The sequence below is a fragment of the Corythoichthys intestinalis genome, chromosome 11 (genome assembly GCF_030265065.1).
Source record: "Corythoichthys intestinalis isolate RoL2023-P3 chromosome 11, ASM3026506v1, whole genome shotgun sequence".
Classification (NCBI taxonomy): Eukaryota; Metazoa; Chordata; class Actinopteri; order Syngnathiformes; family Syngnathidae; genus Corythoichthys; species Corythoichthys intestinalis.
The window spans coordinates 55,209,411-55,228,938 of NC_080405.1; the positions used below are offsets into that span (position 1 = coordinate 55,209,411).

Genomic DNA, 19,528 nt, shown 5'->3' on the forward strand with positions numbered 1-19,528 from the left:
GACCAGTGTTTCCCATAGGATTTTTTGAAACTGTGGTGGTGGGCTGCATCGGAGTCGGACAGCCTCACCATGTCGTGCCACGGCGAATTTTTTTTTTTTTCTTCATTATTTTTTTCCCCCAAGAAGAACCATAACAAAGATATATTTGAAATATTTCATTAGCTAGGCTAATGTTATAGCTCTCAGCTACGGTATATGTATGTAAAATGCGTAGCTGATTACAGCTACGTTACCCTATGTAATAATGCGACTTTTTTTCTCGTAGCAATAGTACGACTTACATCTCGTAGTGACTCAGGGTTGGCAACCCAAACTGTTGAAAGAGCCATATTTGACCCCCCCCCCCAAAAAAAAAAACTAATACAGTATGTCTGGAGCAGCAAAAAATTCAAAGCCTTGTACAAGCCTTATAATTATCAATACTAGCTATATTAGCCTACTATAAAAATGACTAAGTTGGCTAGAAATACATAATTAGCCTTCATGATTAAATGTTTATTTTCCCTGCAGTGGATCCTATAGCGCACCACGTGACTACTCTGTTGTACGATGCCACCACAAGTTTAACTTCATTACAATATTAATGAATTGAAAGAATGTTTGTGTCATGTTTGTCCTCCTAGAAATCCTATTAAAACAAAAAATATATTTCCCTCCCCCATCTTTTTCCATTAAAAAAAAAAACAAAAAGCAGCGCTAAAGAGCCGCATGCAGCCCGAGAGCCGCGGGTTTCAGACCGCCGTCGTAGTCCTCCTTTTTCCTTTTTATTTGACCCTCGTAAGTACTACAGTACCACAACAATAACAGCCCTTCTGTCAACTGACCCATTTACAGGACTGGGGGAATTCTAATAGCCGTGTAAAGAGTTTTACTTGATTCGGTGAGAAGGTGAATAGTTTTTTCCCCGTTGTTCGTGAACTAAATTTCCACACAAACGCACATCGAGGTACCATTAACTTAGCAAGGAGAGGTATGAGAGTCATTTTTCGAGTGTCCCAGAGCTCGCGAAATTGGGGGGGGCGCATTTATCAAAGTTTCATCAGCCGTAATTTGTCTGAAGTTGGCGCGCCGGTGTTGTGCCGAAAAATAGCCACTCCACGCGAAATGTTCCCCCTGACGGGAGCGCCCACGCGTCACTCGTACAAACAGCCTTTTCTTACCAATCGGTGGACACGGAAACGACGTTCTTGTACCGTGAATATGCATCATTTTACTCTGCTTGAACTAATAAATATTTTACTGTGACCAACGCTCTGAAAATAGAGCAAGGCTTTATTTTGGGCCCCGCCTCTCCGCGCAAGTTCAATCAAAGTTTGCTTTACGTCCAAGACGGCCGTCCACCGCTCACTTTCGCCGAAAAGTCCGATCCAAACTATTGTAATGCCCCGGATATGGGGAAGAAGGAGAGAAGTCTGTATTTGCTTACCCACTTGATTGTGGTAACAATAATACAGAAAAACAATAACAAAATAACAGCGTGCTGCTAAGACATGCGACCGCTATCTCTCGCTATCTCGCTCGTTCTCCCATTCTTCCTACTCGTTCCCCTTGCGTCTCTTAAATAAATAAATTAAATACTACTCTAAAATGCTACTCTACTACCCGCGCGCGCTCTCGCGGGTAGTAGAGTTGAGTGGGCTACAGCTGTGTAATCGGCTGACTGACGCATCTGATTATTATCTTCTTTTTTTTATTCGGCGGGGGGGGCAAACGAGACTGTGGCGGGCCGCCACAGTCTCGTTCATTTGTGGGAAACACTGCTGTACTGTCATTTTAATCTGTTTGAGCGGGGCATGTGCGTTAATTGCGTCAAACATTTTAACGTGATTAATTTTTTAAAAAATAATTACCGCCCGTTAACGCGATAATTTTGACAGCCCTAATTATCACGTTTTTACATGGTAATTTCATTTAAACGTTATTTTATCATGTAAAAACGTGATACTATCATGTATAAAACATGATATTCATCATGTAAAAATGTGAAAATTTATTACCTTGAAACATTGAAAGAGAAAACTGCGATATCATGTATCATGTTTTTACTTGATTTATCACGCTTTTAGATGATAATTATCATGTGAAAATATGGTACTGGACTTTTTTTCCTGAGTGGTGCTTCCATAGCCAAAAAAATGTATTATTGGTGCAAAAAAAAAAATATATATATATATATATATTAGGGCTGTCAAAATTATCGCGTTAACGGGCGTTAATAAAAATTTTTAATTAATCACGTTAAAATATTTGACGCAATTAACGCACTAGGCCCGCTCAGACAGATTTAAATGTCAGTACAGTGAAAGGCCAACTTGTTAATTGTGTTTTATGGAGTTTTTCCGCCCTCTGCTGGCGCTTGGGTGTGACTTGCATATGCTATGTGGCGTAATGTCGCCCTCTGCTGGCGATTCAGTGCAGCTGATTATTTGGGTTTCGGAGCGCTTTTCTGACGTGCCTATAGAGTCTACCCACGCACCACGTGTTCGCTGTAGGGTTCCGCCCACTAGTCCGTCATTTTGACTCTGTATTTGCATTTTTTTCAATTGATGGCGCAATTTAAAATGCATTTCATGGAAGACCCGGTGCTTTCTGATGCCGCAAACTCACTGGATCTGTTCCATAAAAGGCGTTATGAGGAAAAGCTTCGTTCTATACAGTCGCCAGATCCATATTTGATGCCCAAATCGATGTTTTTCGACCCACTGTCTTCGCCCTGTCTGCCTGACATCTGCTACGCTGATATTTAAAATGATCTTGTCCACACAAAATCAGCCTATTCTCACGAAAAACTTCAAGAGCTTGGACGCTTATAAATACTTCGTTGCTGGTTGGGTGAAACAGGTCGTCGTTTGGCAGGAATCTATCTTGTGCTTGGAAAGGTGAGTTACGAAATTTTCAATTCGAATTCTTTTGTTATTGCTAACATCCACTGTCAAGTCTAATGTATTTCATGTCGTTTGTCAATGGAGTTAAGGCTTTTAATGTTTATATGGTTTAGCGATAGCACGCACTACATACATACGTGTATGTTGTCGGCGATTAGCCTAGCAATGATCTTAATTGTGGTTATTTGTCAGCCACGTAGACGAGGCCAGTTTCCCTCACTTGGTACCAGCTAAATATTATTCAAAAAATAACGATGGTGGAAGAAAGGGAAGTCACAAACATCTTGAATTTGAAACTATGTCGTACTACGTCGTATGTTGTCGGCGATTAGCCTAGCAATGATCTTAATTGTGGTTATTTGTCAGCCCCGTAGACGAGGCCAGTTTCTTTTACTTGGTACCAGCTAAATATTATTCAAAAAATAACGATGGTGGAAGATAGGGAAGTCACAAACATCTTGAATTTGAAACTATGTCGTACTACGTCGTATGTTGTCGGCGATTAGCCTAGCAATGATCTTAATTGTGGTTGTCAGGCCAAAACCCTCTAAATATATATTAAATGCATCTTACCGGATATAAAATGACTACTACATAGTCTGTGGTGATTTTTTGGTGTCCAATTTTCACGTCGAATTGCAGCCGTCCATTTCGCTCTTCTATTTGGATCCCTCGGAATACGGTAAAATTTCAAGTCTCTCCTTCCATCTTCTCTGTTAGTGCAACCAACAGCCACACACGCCTTCACCATTTTGATTATTAATGTTAAGGAGCAGAAAAACACGCCGTAAATAGGAGAAATGTACGTAGCCGTAATAGGTTAACACTATGTTTTGACGGACAAGTGGGCGGAACCCTACAGCGAACACGTGGTGCGTGGGTAGACTCTATATGTCGACGCGAACTCACACGAATAGACAGTGCTATTCAGAACAGCTAACATCCGCATCCAGTATTCAGTGGCAGTTCTCATAGCCTCATCACACTGTTTGTGTCTAATACATGCATCGCTTGTGAGTTATATTCCTCCTTTGTTTGTATTCATGAGCATTAGATAGTTATTGATGACGTGTATTTGAATTTGTTCACATATATGGTGAAATGCAGTTACATTGTTAGATGCTTGTGAGCTAATTAGCTAGTGCTACTGCTCAAATGGACACGTGTGTGTACATTTTATGTTATTTTGTGATTTATGCAAGTTATTGACACATTGCCTTGTTATTTTCAGTTTTACAAAAATACAAGAAACGCGCTCCAGTCAAAAAGAGATGACTTCAGTAAAGCCCATGCAACTTTGCCACACCGTCTGATTTCTTTTTGGAACTTATGTTCGCTATCTGTCAATTTGTGTACTCACACACATTGAGGACAGAATAGGGCTACTAGTTTATTTTTTGATTGAAAATTTTACAAATTTTATTAAAACGAAAACATTAAGAGGCGTTTTAATATAACATTTCTGTAACTTGTACTAATATTCATCTTTTAAGAACTACAAGTCTTTCTATCCATGGATCACTTTAACAGAATGTTAATAATGTTAATGCCATCTTGTTGATTCCAACAATAATTTACAGAAAAATATGTCATATTTTATAGATGGTTTGAATTGCGATTAATTGCGATTAATTACGATTAATTAATTTTTAAGCTGTAATTAACTCGATTAAAAATTTTAATCGTTTGACAGCCCTAATATATATTATATATATATATATATATAATAAATAATTGAAGAGCATACTGTCCAATTTTCCTGTTTTCCTGCACATTCGTTTCATTTTTTGCCAAGTATTACTCATTTCAATTTTTTTTATGTTTTGCAGGATAAGTCTTGCAGCCTAGCCCCAAATGTCGCCATCTCCCTGCTACCAGAAGAAGCGGACGTCCTCTTAGTGGGCAGTTTCTCCGGCCTCACCGTCTCCCACGCAGCCTCGCTCATTCACCAGAAACAGAAAACTGATAAGAACAAGTCCAGAGTCCTCGCATGTGTCGGCGGTCTTACAGATTTCCAGAGGGAAGCCGTGCAACAAGTGGTCGTCCAAATGGGCTGCAAAAGTAGGCTCAACTATCAATCCTGATGAATCCGCAGGCTATTTATTCTAATCAAGAAAATATTGTTTATTACCTGCCTCATTTGGCATCATTATATGGATATTAATTCCATTAAGTCAATTCTTAAGACTCTGATAACCTTCATTATGCAAATGAGGTTACATTCACAATAAGCATTCATCAAATTAAGGACTTGGGTGGCACTTGCCGTATCAGAAAGTTACGAACACACTTTTATACCTCTACGTTTAAAGCGTATATGACCAAAAAAAAAATTTTTATTTCATATTACCAGCGGTACTTTATGCTCCTGAATGAAATGGACCTGTGGGTAGCTAACGATACGATAAGATTTGCGATATAATATGCATTTAAACTAGCGGACTTTTGCTGTACAAGTTAGCCAAATTAGCCAATTGTTGAAAACATTAGCATGATATAGCATTTAAAGTAGCAGAATTTTGCTATGCAAGTTAGCCATTGTTGTAAACATTAGGATTTTATCGCATTTAAGCTTGCGGACTTTGTTTAGAACAATTGGCTAACTTGCATAGCAAAAGTCTGTTACTTTAAATGCTATATAATGCTAATGTTTACAGAAATTGGCTAATTTGGCTAACTTGTACAGCAAAAGTCCGCTATCTTAAATGCATATTATATTGCAAATCTTATCGTATTGTGCTAGCTTAAATGCTACTTCATGATAATGTTTACAACAATTGGCTAACTTGCACAGCAAACTTTTTAAATGCTATATAATGGTAATGTTTACAACAATTGACTAACTTTCATAGCAAAGGTCTGCTAGCTTAAATACTTTATAATGCTAATGTTTACAACCATAGGCTAACTTGAACAGCAAACTTTTTAAATGCTATATAATGCTAATGTTCACAACAAGTGGCTAACTTGCACAGCAAAAGTCTGCTAGCTTAAATGCTATGTAATGCTAATGTTTACAACAATTGGCTAACTTGCACAGCAAAAGTCTGCTAGCTTAAATACTACATCATGCTAATGTTTACAACAATTGGCTAACTTGCATACCAAAAGTCTGCTAGCTTAAATGCTATATAATACTAATGTTTACAGCAATTGGCTAACTTGCATAGCAAAAGTCCGCTAGTTTAAATGCTAAATAATGCTCATGTTTACAACAATTGGCTAACTCACATAGCAAAAGTCTGCTAGCTTAAATGCTATATTATGCTAATGTTTACAACAATTGGCTAACTTGCATAGTAAAAGTCTGCCAGTTTAAATGCTAAATAATGCTAATGTTTACAATTATTGGCTAACTTGCACAGCAAAAGTCTGCTAGCTTAAATGCTATATAATACTAATGTTTACAGCAATTGGCTAACTTGCATAGCAAAAGTCTGTTGGCTTAAATGCTATATAATGCTAATGTTTACAACAATTGGCTAACTTGCATAGCAAAAGTCCGCTAGCTTAAATGCTAAATAATGCTCATGTTTACAACAATTGGCTAACTCACATAGCAAAAGTCTGCTAGCTTAAATGCTATATTATGCTAATGTTTACAACAATTGGCTAACTTGCATAGTAAAAGTGCTAGTTTAAATGCTAAATAATGCTAATGTTTACAATTATTGGCTAACTTGCACACCAAAAGTCTGCTAGCTTAAATGCTATATAATACTAATGTTTACAGCAATTGGCTAACTTGCATAGCAAAAGTCTGCTAGCTTAAATGCTATATAATGCTCATGTTTACGACAATTGGCTAACTTGCAGAGTAAAAGTCCGCTGGCTTAAATGCTATTTAATGCTAATCTTTACCAGGTAATTTCTTGTGCGCACTAGAAACAATCATCACCCAGGAATGTCCAATTGAATTCAAAATCAACTGGAAGTGACCTGTCAATGCCCTAAAATGGGCAGGAAGTGACCCATGTTCACTTACACCCTCCTAGTCAAAATTATTTATGATCATTTAGACGTCTGTGACCGTCAGTGGCAGGCAATGAGTTAATTTTGGGGCGTTTCAGGTCCTTTGTTGTTTATTTTCAGTCACTTCTTCGTAATTTTGGGGTATATCTGGGTCCCTTCCGGTTTTTTGGGGGGAATTGCTGGGTCACTTCCTGTTGATTTAGGGTTAGCATGAGCTAAACGAATACTGTATATTTAGTGTTTTGCAATAGTTGCCAGACACAAGTACGCTCAGTAATCGTGGTTGTCTGTTTTGTATATGTTGTATAGAGGTAAAACTGATATACGAGGTCTTCCGGTCCCTCACCAGCGGTGACAAGCGTCTAGCAAAAGTGCGTCTTATCTTGTTGACGCCCAACTGTTCCTTGTCTGCAGTCAGCAATCCTCTTCAATTTCTGCTTCATGAAAACAGAGGTGCTTCTTACCAGCGTGTGCGGGTCTGCTTTTTATAATCAGACTTAACCAAAGGAGTCATTTTGCTGCGTTTGTGATGTTCAGACGCCGCCTTGCTGCAAGACTTGTCCCAGGGCTCCGTGGCCCAGAGCAAGCTGGAGGCTCTGATAGCACAACAAAGGGAAGATATCGATCACGCGTTAAAATGTGAGTGTTATCATGCTGAGACACACGACTCACACGTGCATTGACTCAGTGTGGAACCTCTGTCACCTCTCATTAGCGTAATTTTCCGATTATAAACCGCTACTTTTCTCCTGCGCTTCGGATCCTGCAGTGCGATTTATAAATGGATTTTCATAGGCTGATGACAAATTATCAAAGTAGGTAGGTAGGTACAGTAGGTACGGTTGGTTGGGTTGGGTTGGGTTGGGTTGTGGATGGATGGATGGATGGATGGATGGATGGATGGATGGATGGATGGATGGATGGATGGATGGATGGATGGATGGATAGATAGGTTAGGATTTATAGTTACTGTTTTAGGTACTGTTGGTAGGTATGTATTACAGGCAGGCAGGTAGGTAGGTAGGTAGGTAGGTACCAGGGGTCGCGTTAACCGAATATTTTCCGTCGTTGACCGGTTTTTTAAAACGGTGACGGAAAAAACTGAAGTCCATCCGTCATTTTGACAGGTTGCAATTCACACCCACAGGGTGGCAAGTGAGCATATTAATTAGCTATTGTCTCTCTTGATGCATGACGTCGTTGGCCTTACTCGGAAAAATGTTAAGGCAACTGAGTGTTTGCCTTGCACGGCCAGACTGTTCTCCCTGTATTTTTCAAACACTGAGAGAAAAGTCTGGGACACAGCCTCTCGAGAAGGTACAAAATCAATCGACAAATCAGATTTGTCTATTTGCGTGACGTGTTCTTCACGAGTACCGTCACTCTTGCGCGCCGAAAGTCGTCTCTAGAACAACACGGATGGCGAACGGGAGGGCCGAGAATATGTTCCAATCCGCGGTAAATTCAGTTTTAAATAAGCTAAAACACAACGAGTCATTGACAAGTCTGTCTCTCGCTAGCCATGTTGAATAAACTCCGTTCTCCTCGTATGTTTACTTCCGCGCGCAAGTCCTGCCCTTGTCGCTTTGCTAGCGGCACGTCTGCCCATCGCTGATTGGTGAACTCCGCTGTCTGTTTGCCTCTTGTTAAGTGTAGAAAAGACTACAAAGTTATGTGATTGTTTGCTTAAGATGTTCACAGTTGCTCGTTCAATGCCTTCAGCATCATTTGATTCCCACATTTGGCTGACGTAAATAGGTGAAAAGTTGGATTGCGCATGCACCGTACCAGAATGCGGATGTCAATAGTAAGAAAGTCACGGGTGGATGCACGACATGAGCGTGCGTCTAATTGTGTGTTTGTTCATTGCTGTGCGTAAATGCAAAGTGAGTATCACAAGCAGCATTCATATTTACGTAGACAATTTGTTATGATTACCTTTTGCTGTTGTTATGATAGTTCGTCCGATTGTTTTGCGTGGTAGTCTGTTAGCGTGTTGCTATGCTGCGATTCTAAAATAGCGACAAGTTGCGGCATAGCGCACCAGAAGTAGAGTGAATCCGCCTTCACAATAAGTGCCCGAAACCGGAAGTGCTTAGCTGGAGCGTAGAAAATAGTTCAAGCTTAACTTCGAATATTCCATCTACATGTTTAAATGTAATTAAGTTGAATTTAAGCAATGTATATTTATTTATTGTTTCTTTTCATGTCTTTTGTACAGATAAACCACACACAGATACACACATATATACACACAAACACCTACTCAAGAATATAACCATTTCCACATCTACATGGACAGTTGGGATGAATGGACTGTATAAAGTTGATTTAAGAGGATTTGCATGAAAGAAAAAGGAGAAATCCAGCCATCTGTCCAAGTGCCGTGATTGCCTCTACTTTGAGTGGGCCTTAAGTGGTGTTTGGCCAACACACTGACGTGAACACAGCTAAAATCAACCTGAATCAGCGAGAATCCAGTTTTCTCCACTACATTAAGCTTATTCGGACAGAATATTAATTAAAAATGAATGAAAACTAAATACTATAGAATATGTCATTATTATCATTTTAAAAATGTGACTGGTAAAAATAGATTATGACCGGATTTTTATGACACTGTCAGTCAAAATGACAGACAACGAAAAAGTCTAGCGCAACCTCTGGTAGGTACTGTTGGTTGGTTGGTTGGTTGGTTGGTTGGTTGGTTGGTTGGTTGGTTGGTTGGTTGGTTGGTTGGTTGGTTGGTTGGTTGGTTGGTTGGTTGGTTGGTTGAATAGGATATTGTGTTTCAAAGGTAGGTAGGTAAGTAGGTATGTGATGTTGGTTGGTTGGTTGGTTGGTTGGTTGGTTGGTTGGTTGGTTGGTTGGTGGGTTGGTTGAATAGGATATTGTGTTTCAAAGGTAGGTAGGTAAGTAGGTATGTGATGTTGGTTGGTTGGTTGGTTGGTTGAATAGGATATTGTGTTTCGTAGGTAGGTAGGTAGGTAGGTAGGTAGGTAGGTAGGTAGGTAGGTAGGTAGGTAGGTAGGTAGGTAGGTAGGTAGGTAGGTGGTTGGGTGGGTTGGTAGGGCAGGATAGGCTGGGGTGGGTTAGTAGGGTAGGGTAGGGTTTATCCTTCCATCGGGAAATTCATTTTCACAGTCTGTCATCATATCAGTCAGAATCGATACTGAAATTTATCCGAGTACAATAGTGTGTTGCAAAGGTATGTATCAACGTTGGTAGGTAGGTACTCTAAGTACTGTAGGTAGGAACTGTTGGTGGGTAGGGCAGGGTAGGGTAGGGTAGGGTAGGGTAGGGTAGGGTAGGGTTTATTGTAACATAGGGAAATTCATTTTCACAGTCGGTCATGTTGAAATTCTCTCTGTAGCTGATTACCAGAGTTGGTGCGTCAATCTTGTGATAAGACGGCATTGTGTATCTCTTCTATTTCTTCTCATTAAACTATGGTGTGCTATTTATTTTATATTAGTAGTGTAGTCCTACCATAAATATGAAAATGATACTATTTCCTGATTAATTATATTAGGTGTGTTAGACTAATGCAAACAATTATATGGTGTGTGCGATGACGATATCTTTTCTCCTTCAGTCATCATATCAGTCAGTATCGATACTGAAATGTATCTGAATATGATATTGTGTTGCAAAAGTACGTTATTTATTTTTGAACGACAGCAGGTCACCAGAAATTCGAGTATATAGAGGATATTTTCTGTATTTTACTTGCTAACTCGGTGACCTCACGACAAGATTAGATTTTCGATAAAAGGCTCACGATAACGGCGATCTCACATTATGGCGATGCAACAACTATCAGGAAATCATTCTAGGATGTTCCTACAAAACAATACACAGAAAACTATTTTCATCCTTCTCCTGTGAATTGGAATGGGTTTACCATGAAGGAGACATAAAAAAATATATAATATAATAGAATTGTAAATATTTCAAAAAGCTCTAAACCCTAACCTAACCCTAACTAACCGAGGTACCCAGAGGTTCTCACCCCTTACTGTACATCCAACAGGCTAACACGTCCACATGCCGTGTCGTTGTATTTGTACAGTTCCCCAAACTTTGGCAGTGGTTTACGCTACTTGCTCGTCACACCCGGAGGAGAACGAGCAGGTCGTGACCGGAGCCGTCGAGCGGGCCCGAGCGACGTCGCAGCAGGAATGGCGGCTAAGAAAAAACGAGCTGAGGTCAGTCTCAGTTCGCCGGCAATTTTTTTCCCCCCGCCTACGTTAACATGCCTTCCATCCGAATGTGTTTGCTTAGCTGTCAGCCTGCTGAGGTCTTTGCCCCCCTACAGGAAGACTTCTGTCAAAATCTCCAAACACCTCCAGCGTGAACTGAAATGTGCAATGTTTGTGCTTTTCAAATGCTGCGAAAGGACCGGAATGCATATTTTCAGTTCAGTCACCTTTTCTGAAATATGATTACACTACACAGAAACTGTATACAGATAACTTTTGCTTTGAATAGCATAAATGGCCAGGTATACTTTCTTGTAGACTAGCTCCTCTCTGTAGACAGCTAGCTGTCTTTTTGCTGGAAACGCCTAAGGCAGCATTGAGTGAAACACAACTTTTGTTATTGCGATAGATCCACCTGACTTTCCGCTCACACATAGTGTTTCTGCTAAACCTGAGATGAGATTCTTTTGTTCAGAAGTGTTTTTCAACAACTGAAACCCTTCAGTATCTTAGGCTAGGTTCAAACCGCAGGTCTTAATGCACAAATCTGATTTTTTTTTCGTGTTTTTCCAACCCGAGTGAGGCATGAACTTCACGGTCTGAATGGGAAAAGTCGCATAGAAGTGGACCATTTTAAATATGATCTAGGTCACGTTCGTATGTGGGTAATAGAGTTCATATTGATATTGACGGGCGCGGGGCCAATTAATAGGGGGCCTGCACCGAATAGAATCACAGACAAAGAGCTTTTTTTGTTGAAAATTCTTGTGAATAAATTAGGGCTGTCAAAATTATCGCGTTAACGGGCGTTAATTCATTTTTTAAATTAATCACGATAAAATATTTGACGCAATTAACGCAGATGTCCCGCTCAGACAGATTTAAATGACAGTACAGTGAAACGCTTACTTGTTGTTATGGAGTTTTGCCGCCGTCTGCTGGCGCTTGGGTGAATGACCATCTCGCATATTGCCTCAAACAGATTACAATGAGGCCGTTTATGGACATTAAGAGTGAAGAGAATGCCACCGGTCGCTTGGGGACAGCGCCGTTCCATACTCATGTTACTTCTTCTAAACGTGGGAGAATTAATAGTTGTGAGACGTTTATGCTGTATTCACAATGCAATGCAGATTGCTATTTGTGCTCCACACATATTTCGGTAAGTTTTCTTTCTTTTAGTGGCAATTATGTGTCTATTTTGGGTAAGATATGTACAGATATATGTTATACAGTAAAGGCGAGTGGACACAGGCGTTCTTTGGACCGCGCCGTTTATTGGCAACTCCTTCACAACAAACATACAGTGGGGAGAACAAGTATTTGATGGCAGTGTATCAAATACTCGTTCTCCTCACTGTAAGTATCGTTTAGTGAAAGGAATATTATTTTTGTTGTGCTCTCTCTCCCAAAAAAAATAATGTTCACAAAAAGAAAAGCACTTCAGTCTATAGTAATGAGGCCCTATTCTGACATAGTTTAACCCTTGAGAGTCGAAGGACGCGCCGGCGCGTCCTCAGCGCACGTCGTCTTTGAAGCGCCCTCACGTTTTAATTACGTCACCCTTATGCCTTTGGTTGGTCTCGTTTTAAAGTGCGGAAGTTGCGGTTTACTCTCGTTATTATTTGAAGTCAATCGACCAACTAGAACGTGAGATATTGTCATTTAAGTTTTATAGTTTTATTGTCCTCTCAAAAAAACATTGAAACGCTGCATGGATCATTTGTTTATGTCTATATTTCCATCATTTCTTGTCCTTTTTCAAAACGGAAGCTCCATGAAAAAAACACAAATCAAACGAACCCTTTCGAAGTCACAGTGGAAGCACAAAATGGTTTTTTTTTTTTTTTTTTTTTTTTTTTATAAATATAACTGCCGCGCGAGGTTCTACCGAACGAGAGGGGAGGAGTGTTCTGAAGCAGCGAGGTGGCGAGCGACGGCCGTTTGGTTCGAGCAGCGACTTTGTGTGACTTTGACAATGAACGGAAAACTAAATTTAGCGCAAGAAATTGTGCTTTTTGATCAACTTGAGAAAGAGGATGGTCCAAATTCGTCATCATCGTCTTCTTCGGAAGAGTCCTCGAGTGAAGATAGTGACGGATTTGAACACGTGGGTGACGCCATCGACGAGCAGAGGTAAGCCAACTCACTTTTTTTTTTAATGCTGAAAAAGTTTCTTTTGAAAGTTTCTTTTGATATTGCAAGACAAAGTTAATTTTGATGCAATATAAGTGTGTGTTTGTGTATATAATAATAAAATGTGCATATCAGATCAAAGTATAATTTGTGGTCTTCTTTCTATATGAAGATTAGGGATGTAGCACATATTCAGCTGTGGTATTCTTTCTATTGTCATACATATAGATTTCCATTATTATTTATTGCTGTATATATTTTTATTTTATACTTTATTATTTTCATAAATACTGACTTTTTTTCATGTACATTTATAGTGACAATGAAAGTAAAGTGAAATGAAAATGGAAGGGTGGAAAGAGGACCGACACCCTATGGAAGTGTGGGCTGTGTGATGTAGCACTGTGTCTAATTCCAGAACGAAACTGCTTTTCGGAGTGGCATGCCTGAAAAAAATTTAACTTGTTTATTGTAAATATTTTTGAAAATGCTTTTTTTTCTCCAATGTTATTTATATATATATATATATATTTTTTTTTTTCCCACAATCAGTCTTCTCAATTTGTGTATATAAATGTGTGTTCAAGAAGCTTGATTGTGTGTACATAGTTTTCATCAGGTGATGGGCCGCAATACCTAAACTCATAAAGAGATGGCCTCTAAACACTTTTTGTGTTAGATGGTATATTTTTTCACTGTTCTTCACTGTTTGGTCTGCTGTATATAACCTGTTTTGCCTAGAGCATGTATAAAGGCAAAAAACGCCTATGGCTATACCTGTTGTTTATGTTGAATTGTCAAATATAAGACTATTTATTCTAAATTTTTTTGGTTGAATGTTCATCCTAACATGTTGAATAAATATTACAAAGTTTCAAAACGGTTCGTTACGCATGTTTGGTTGTCAATTGGACATCAATATTAAAAATTTTGACAAAACGATTTTGGATTTTTTGGTCTTTTTGGGCCCAAAATGATGATTTATAATTGGTTAGTGAAGGAAACAACAGTTTGGACATGAAGTTCAAGGTGTCACAAAAAAAGGGACCAAACCAGGTCATCGTAAACAATTCTTTCTTTGAAATATAAAGGCAACTTCAAAGGCATGCAAAATCAGACAAAATAGGCCCAGACCTTAAAGGGTTAACAACAATGCAAAATGAACTGGCATTCCATATCAAAATAGCTATGCAAAATGCACGTAAAACTTAGACTTTGGTCACTCTATTTTTATTATTATTTTTATTCTTCTTATTATTATATTCTACTTTTGATTGAAAATTTTACAAATGTTATTAAAACGAAAACATGAAGAGGGGTTTTAATTAGGGCTGTCAAACGATTAAAATTTTTAATCGAGTTAATTACAGCTTAAAAATTAATTAATCGTAATTAATTGCAATTAATCGCAATTCAAACCATCTATAAAATATGCCATATTTTTCTGTAAATTATTGTTGGAATAGAAAGATAAGACACAAGATGGATATATACATTCAACATACGGTACATAGGGACTATTTGTTTATTATAAAAATAAATCAACAAGATAGCATTAACATTATTAACATTCTGTTAAAACGATCCATGGATAGAAAGACTTGTAGTTCTTAATAGAAAAATGTTGTACAAGTTAGAGAAATTTTATATTAAAACCCCTCTTAATGTTTTCGTTTTAATAAAATTTGTAAAATTTTCAATCAAAAAATAATGATGATGTCAATAATTACTTACTCAATGCTCATGGATGCCTATAAAATCAGTCGCACCCAAGCGCCAGCAGAGGGCGGCAAAACTCCATAAAACACAACAAGTGAGCGTTTCAATGTGTACTGTCATTTCAAACTCTCTGAGCGGGGCATCTGCGTTAATTGCGTCAAATATTTTAACGTGATTAATTTAAAAAATTAATTAACGCCCGTTAACGCGATAATTTTGACAGCCCTAGTTTTAATATAAAATTACTATAACTTGTAACTATAACATTTATCGTTTAAGAACTACAAGTCTTTCTATCCGTGGATCACTTTAACAGAAAGAATGTTAATGCCATTTGTGGATTTATTGTTACAATAAACAAATACAGTACTTATGTACAGTATGTTGTATGTATATATCCGTCGTGTGTCATATCTTTCCATTCCAACAATAATTTACAGAAAAATATGGGATATTTTAGAGATGGTTTGAATTGCGATTAATTGCGATTAATTACGATTAATTAATTTTTAAGCTGTAATTAACTCGATTAAAAATTTTAATCGTTTTACAGCCCTAGAATAAATGCTTAAATCCCTGAATTCTTTAAAGATATGGATATAAAACAATCTCGATTCTTGGTTGAAAACAAAGAAAACGTGCAGTTAGCTTTTATTTTACATAAATATGTCGATGTACGAGGCTAGTCTGTCAGTCAATGTGGCGGCCGCCATATGTAAACAGAGGTTTTCCGATAAAAATTCTTGTCAATAAATGCTTAAATCCCTGAATTCTTTATAGATATGGAAGTAAAACAGTCTCGGTTCTTGGTTAAAAGCAAATAAAATGTGCATTTAGCATTTATTGTACGTAAATATGTCGAAGTACGATGCTAGTCTGTCAGTCAACGTGGCGGCTGCCATATGTAAACAGCTTTTCCGGTGAAAATTCATGTCAATAAATGCTTAAATCCCTCAATTCTTTATAGATATGGATGTAAAACAGTCTCGATTCTTGGTTGAAAGCAAAGAAAAAACGTGCAGTTAGCATTTATTTTACGTGAAAAAGTCAAAGTACAATGCTAGTCTGTCAGTCAAGATGGCGGCTGCCATACGTAAACAGCTTTTCCGATGAATATTCTTGTGAATAAATGCTAAAATCCCTGAATTCTTTATAGATATGGACGTAAAACAGTCTTGATTCTTGGTTAAAAGCAAACGTGCAGTTGGCATTTATTTTACGTAAATATGTCAAAGAATGATGTTAGCCTGACAGTCAATGTAACGGTCGCCATATGTAAACAGAGCTTTTCCGGTGAAAATTTTTGTAAATAAATGCTTAAATCCCTGAATTCTTTATAGATATGGACGTAAAACAGTCTTGATTCTTGGTTGAAAGCAAAAAAAAAAAAAAAAGAACGTGCAGTTAGCATTTATTTTAAGAAAATATGTCGAAGAATGATGCTAGTCTGTCAGTCAATTTAGCGGGCACCATATGTAAACACAGCTTTTACGGTGAAAATTCTTGTGAATAAATGCTCAAATCTCTGAATTATTTATCGATATGGACTTAAAACAATCTCGATTCTTGGTTAAAAGCAAAAAAACGTGCAGTTAGCATTTGTTTTACGTAAATATGTCGAAGTACGATGCTAGTCTGTCAGTCAATGTGGCGGCAGCCATATGTAAACAGAGCTTTTCAGGTGAAAATTCTTGTTAATAAATGCTTAAATCCCTGAATTCATTATAGATATGGACGTAAAACAGTTTCGATTCTTGCTTAAAAGCAAAAAAACGTGCAGTTAGCATTTATTTTACGTAAATATGTCGAAGTACGATGCTAGTCTGTCAGTCAATGTGCCAGCCGCTATATGTAACCAGAGCTTTTCTGGTGAAAATTCTTGTAAAAAAAATGCTTCAATCCCTGAATTCTTTATGGATATAGACGTAAAACAGTCTCGATTCTTGGTTAAAAGCAAAAAAACGTGCAGTTAGCATTTATTTTACGTAAATATGTCAAACAATGATGCTAGTCTGTTAGCCACTGTGGCGGCAGCTTTATAACAGAGCTTTTTACGTTGAAAATTCTTGTGGGAAAACGAAAAATATTTTAATTAGCTTGAATCCTCGAATAAATCACTCCTTAGACAATCCTTCCTGTTTGTATGCGGTACAGCTTTCGTACTTTTTCAACCTAAATCCGGCGTGGGATCGCTGCATGTGTCGCTGCGACCGACTGCGAATAACTGAAGTGAATTGTTGGATAGCCCCCTTCTTGAAGGCGTGGTGCAGTGAAGGTCGAATCTGACCCTTCAATATCACTATTAAGTTTATGTGTGGTTAAAATCCGATCTGGGCCACATTTTTCCAGAATGTGGCTGCAGTCTGAACTGTCAAGTCTCCCAAATCGGAATTCGTGCATCAAATTCGTCAGCAAGAGCGAGAGAGGCAGGGAGGACGTCAGCAATGGAACTGTGTATTAGCATTAGTGCATTAGCTTGAACTTGTCTTTCAGGCAATTTCACGCTATCTAGTGCTATTGTTAGCGAATTGTATTTCCGATGGACACCATGCGAGGGCCTGATGACCAACGAGAAAAAGGAAGGGGGGGAGTCATATAAAGAAGTGGGGTGGAGCGCACACGAAACAGCAATTTGAGGTGTAGAGCCTAGTGTTATGTGAATCACTTGTATGTGTGTATACAGTATGTTGACATCCTATTCTATGCTGCCTGAACACTCATCTTGGCACCGATAGTTTTTGCACTTGAGTGTGTCTAATTGCACCCAGTCATGCGTGAGTCCCATCAGACATGTGATAGTGCAGACAAGTGCAAATGCTGCACGGGGGTCGCCCCCCAGCCAATCGTGGGTGGGGGAGGGGTCTGTGAGCCAGCGCAGTCCATCCCTCCTCCCGCAGCTCCAGCAAGGGGCCGTCGTCATTCCCGCTGGATCCAGGGTGGTCCCCCGAACCATCTACTCCCCCATTATTCGGCCCAACAGCCACCACCGCAACCCCCCAACTGACACAGCAACCCGCGGGACCCCCGCGGGACCTCCACGGCCCACTAGGCCCAAGGTAGGACAGGGCCCCCACCCGAAGTGGGCAACACCCCGCTGAACTACCAGTACCCCACCAGCGACCCGCGGCAAAGCCCAAGGAGGATACCCGGGCAGAAAAGAGAGGGGCTGAGAAGCCGCTGTGACGCAGGACCAGAGCCCCGACCCCACCCTTGCAACAGGTATCCAGGGGAAGAGGACACACCCCGGGAGTCACACCATAGAGAAAAAGTGTCGGAACCACCTATCGCCCTATTCCAGCACCCAGCACCGTGATGGGATTGTGTGGGGAGAGTAGTGCAGTGTGTGCATTAAAATACAAAAATAGTGGGACCGCCTGTAAGTTCTTCCCATTTGTACATCCCACCGCCCTTCGCTGAAGCCCCCCCGTGGAGTAAAATGTATGGTGCGTTGAAAGAGGTGCGGGAATGGCAGGGCCTGCGGTGGGGAGGCAACTATCAACCCACCCCTCTTCCCCAACCGGTCCCAGCAACCCCACATCCTCGATGTATGATGCATTAAAATCAAGAGGGAGCCGGCCCGGGACTGTACGGCCCCTTTCCGACTCTCCCCAAAGACATGAATGAGTGTGTAACTGCCAGAGGTGAAAGATATTTACAGTGCAAAGTGAAGAGTGCATGAGTTAGGAGGCAGGCCCCGCCCACCAGAACCACCAGGGCGAAAGAAGCACTAGTGGCCCAACCACCCCCTGCCCCAGACTACCCCCAGCGTCCCACCTTCAATCACCCCCCGGGGACCCACCCCGCCTTCCCGAACGAGCGCCACACCATGCACCGGAGACCAAGGAACAACCACCCCCTCACTCCCCAGCAGGGGACAACAAGCCCCACCCCAGATCCCACAGGCCCCAGGAGGGCCTGCTGATGACCCCGCCAATTATATTCCTGTTTGGCTTAGTGTCGTTATCGTGTAGTTTTACACCTCCTGCTTTTAACCACGCTTCCTATCTTTGTGTTTTCTTCAAGACAAAGCCAATCACATACTTCCTCTGAAAGACGAGAAGAAAACTTCTTCAGAGTGGAACCCTCTGATCTGAGTAACGGTTGCTTTCTGGCTGTTCTCAGTCGGGAGGTGAACATAAAGGTAAGCTCTCTTATTCGTCATACGTATGTACAGCAAATTTGTTTTGCATTACCCATTCTCCGGGAGCAACCATGTCACACCCCTTGATTGAATCTGGATCTTGTGTCAATACCTTTGTCGAGGGAATTGACCTTTGCACGCATCAAGGCTCCAAAGTCATGGTTTAAGAGTGGAGACTACACCCCATGATAGATGAATACTGATTTGTGTATTGATTTTAACTCCATTTTATTTAAATGAGTCAAGCTCGGTGACATCTGATTATTAGCAATAAATCACTTGGCTCAAAGTAAAGCACTAGCTTCTAATGAAATTTGATATAGGGCTGTTTCAGACGTTGAGGTACGTTGTGTTGTACATGCGGGGCATTTTAACACGACAGATCTACTTTTGCCTGATTGATTAGGAAAATGTTCTCTTGCCTAGGCAAAAAAAGCAGAATCGCCGGTAGCCAAGGTTGTTGTTTGTCAAGA

The 19,528-nt window shown here is 39.8% G+C and overlaps 1 protein-coding gene across 1 annotated transcript in view; it reads left to right on the forward strand.

Annotated features, from left to right (window-relative positions):
• LOC130923742 (putative methyltransferase NSUN7) overlaps positions 1-19,528 on the forward strand; it is a 53,171-nt gene that overhangs the window by 22,487 nt on the left and 11,156 nt on the right. The window contains exons 6-10 of the mRNA XM_057849669.1: positions 4,715-4,946; positions 7,167-7,310; positions 7,395-7,496; positions 10,930-11,065; positions 18,938-19,055. Coding sequence (XP_057705652.1) covers positions 4,715-4,946; positions 7,167-7,310; positions 7,395-7,496; positions 10,930-11,065; positions 18,938-19,055 — 732 coding nt within the window. The remainder of the gene's footprint in view (positions 1-4,714; positions 4,947-7,166; positions 7,311-7,394; positions 7,497-10,929; positions 11,066-18,937; positions 19,056-19,528) is intronic.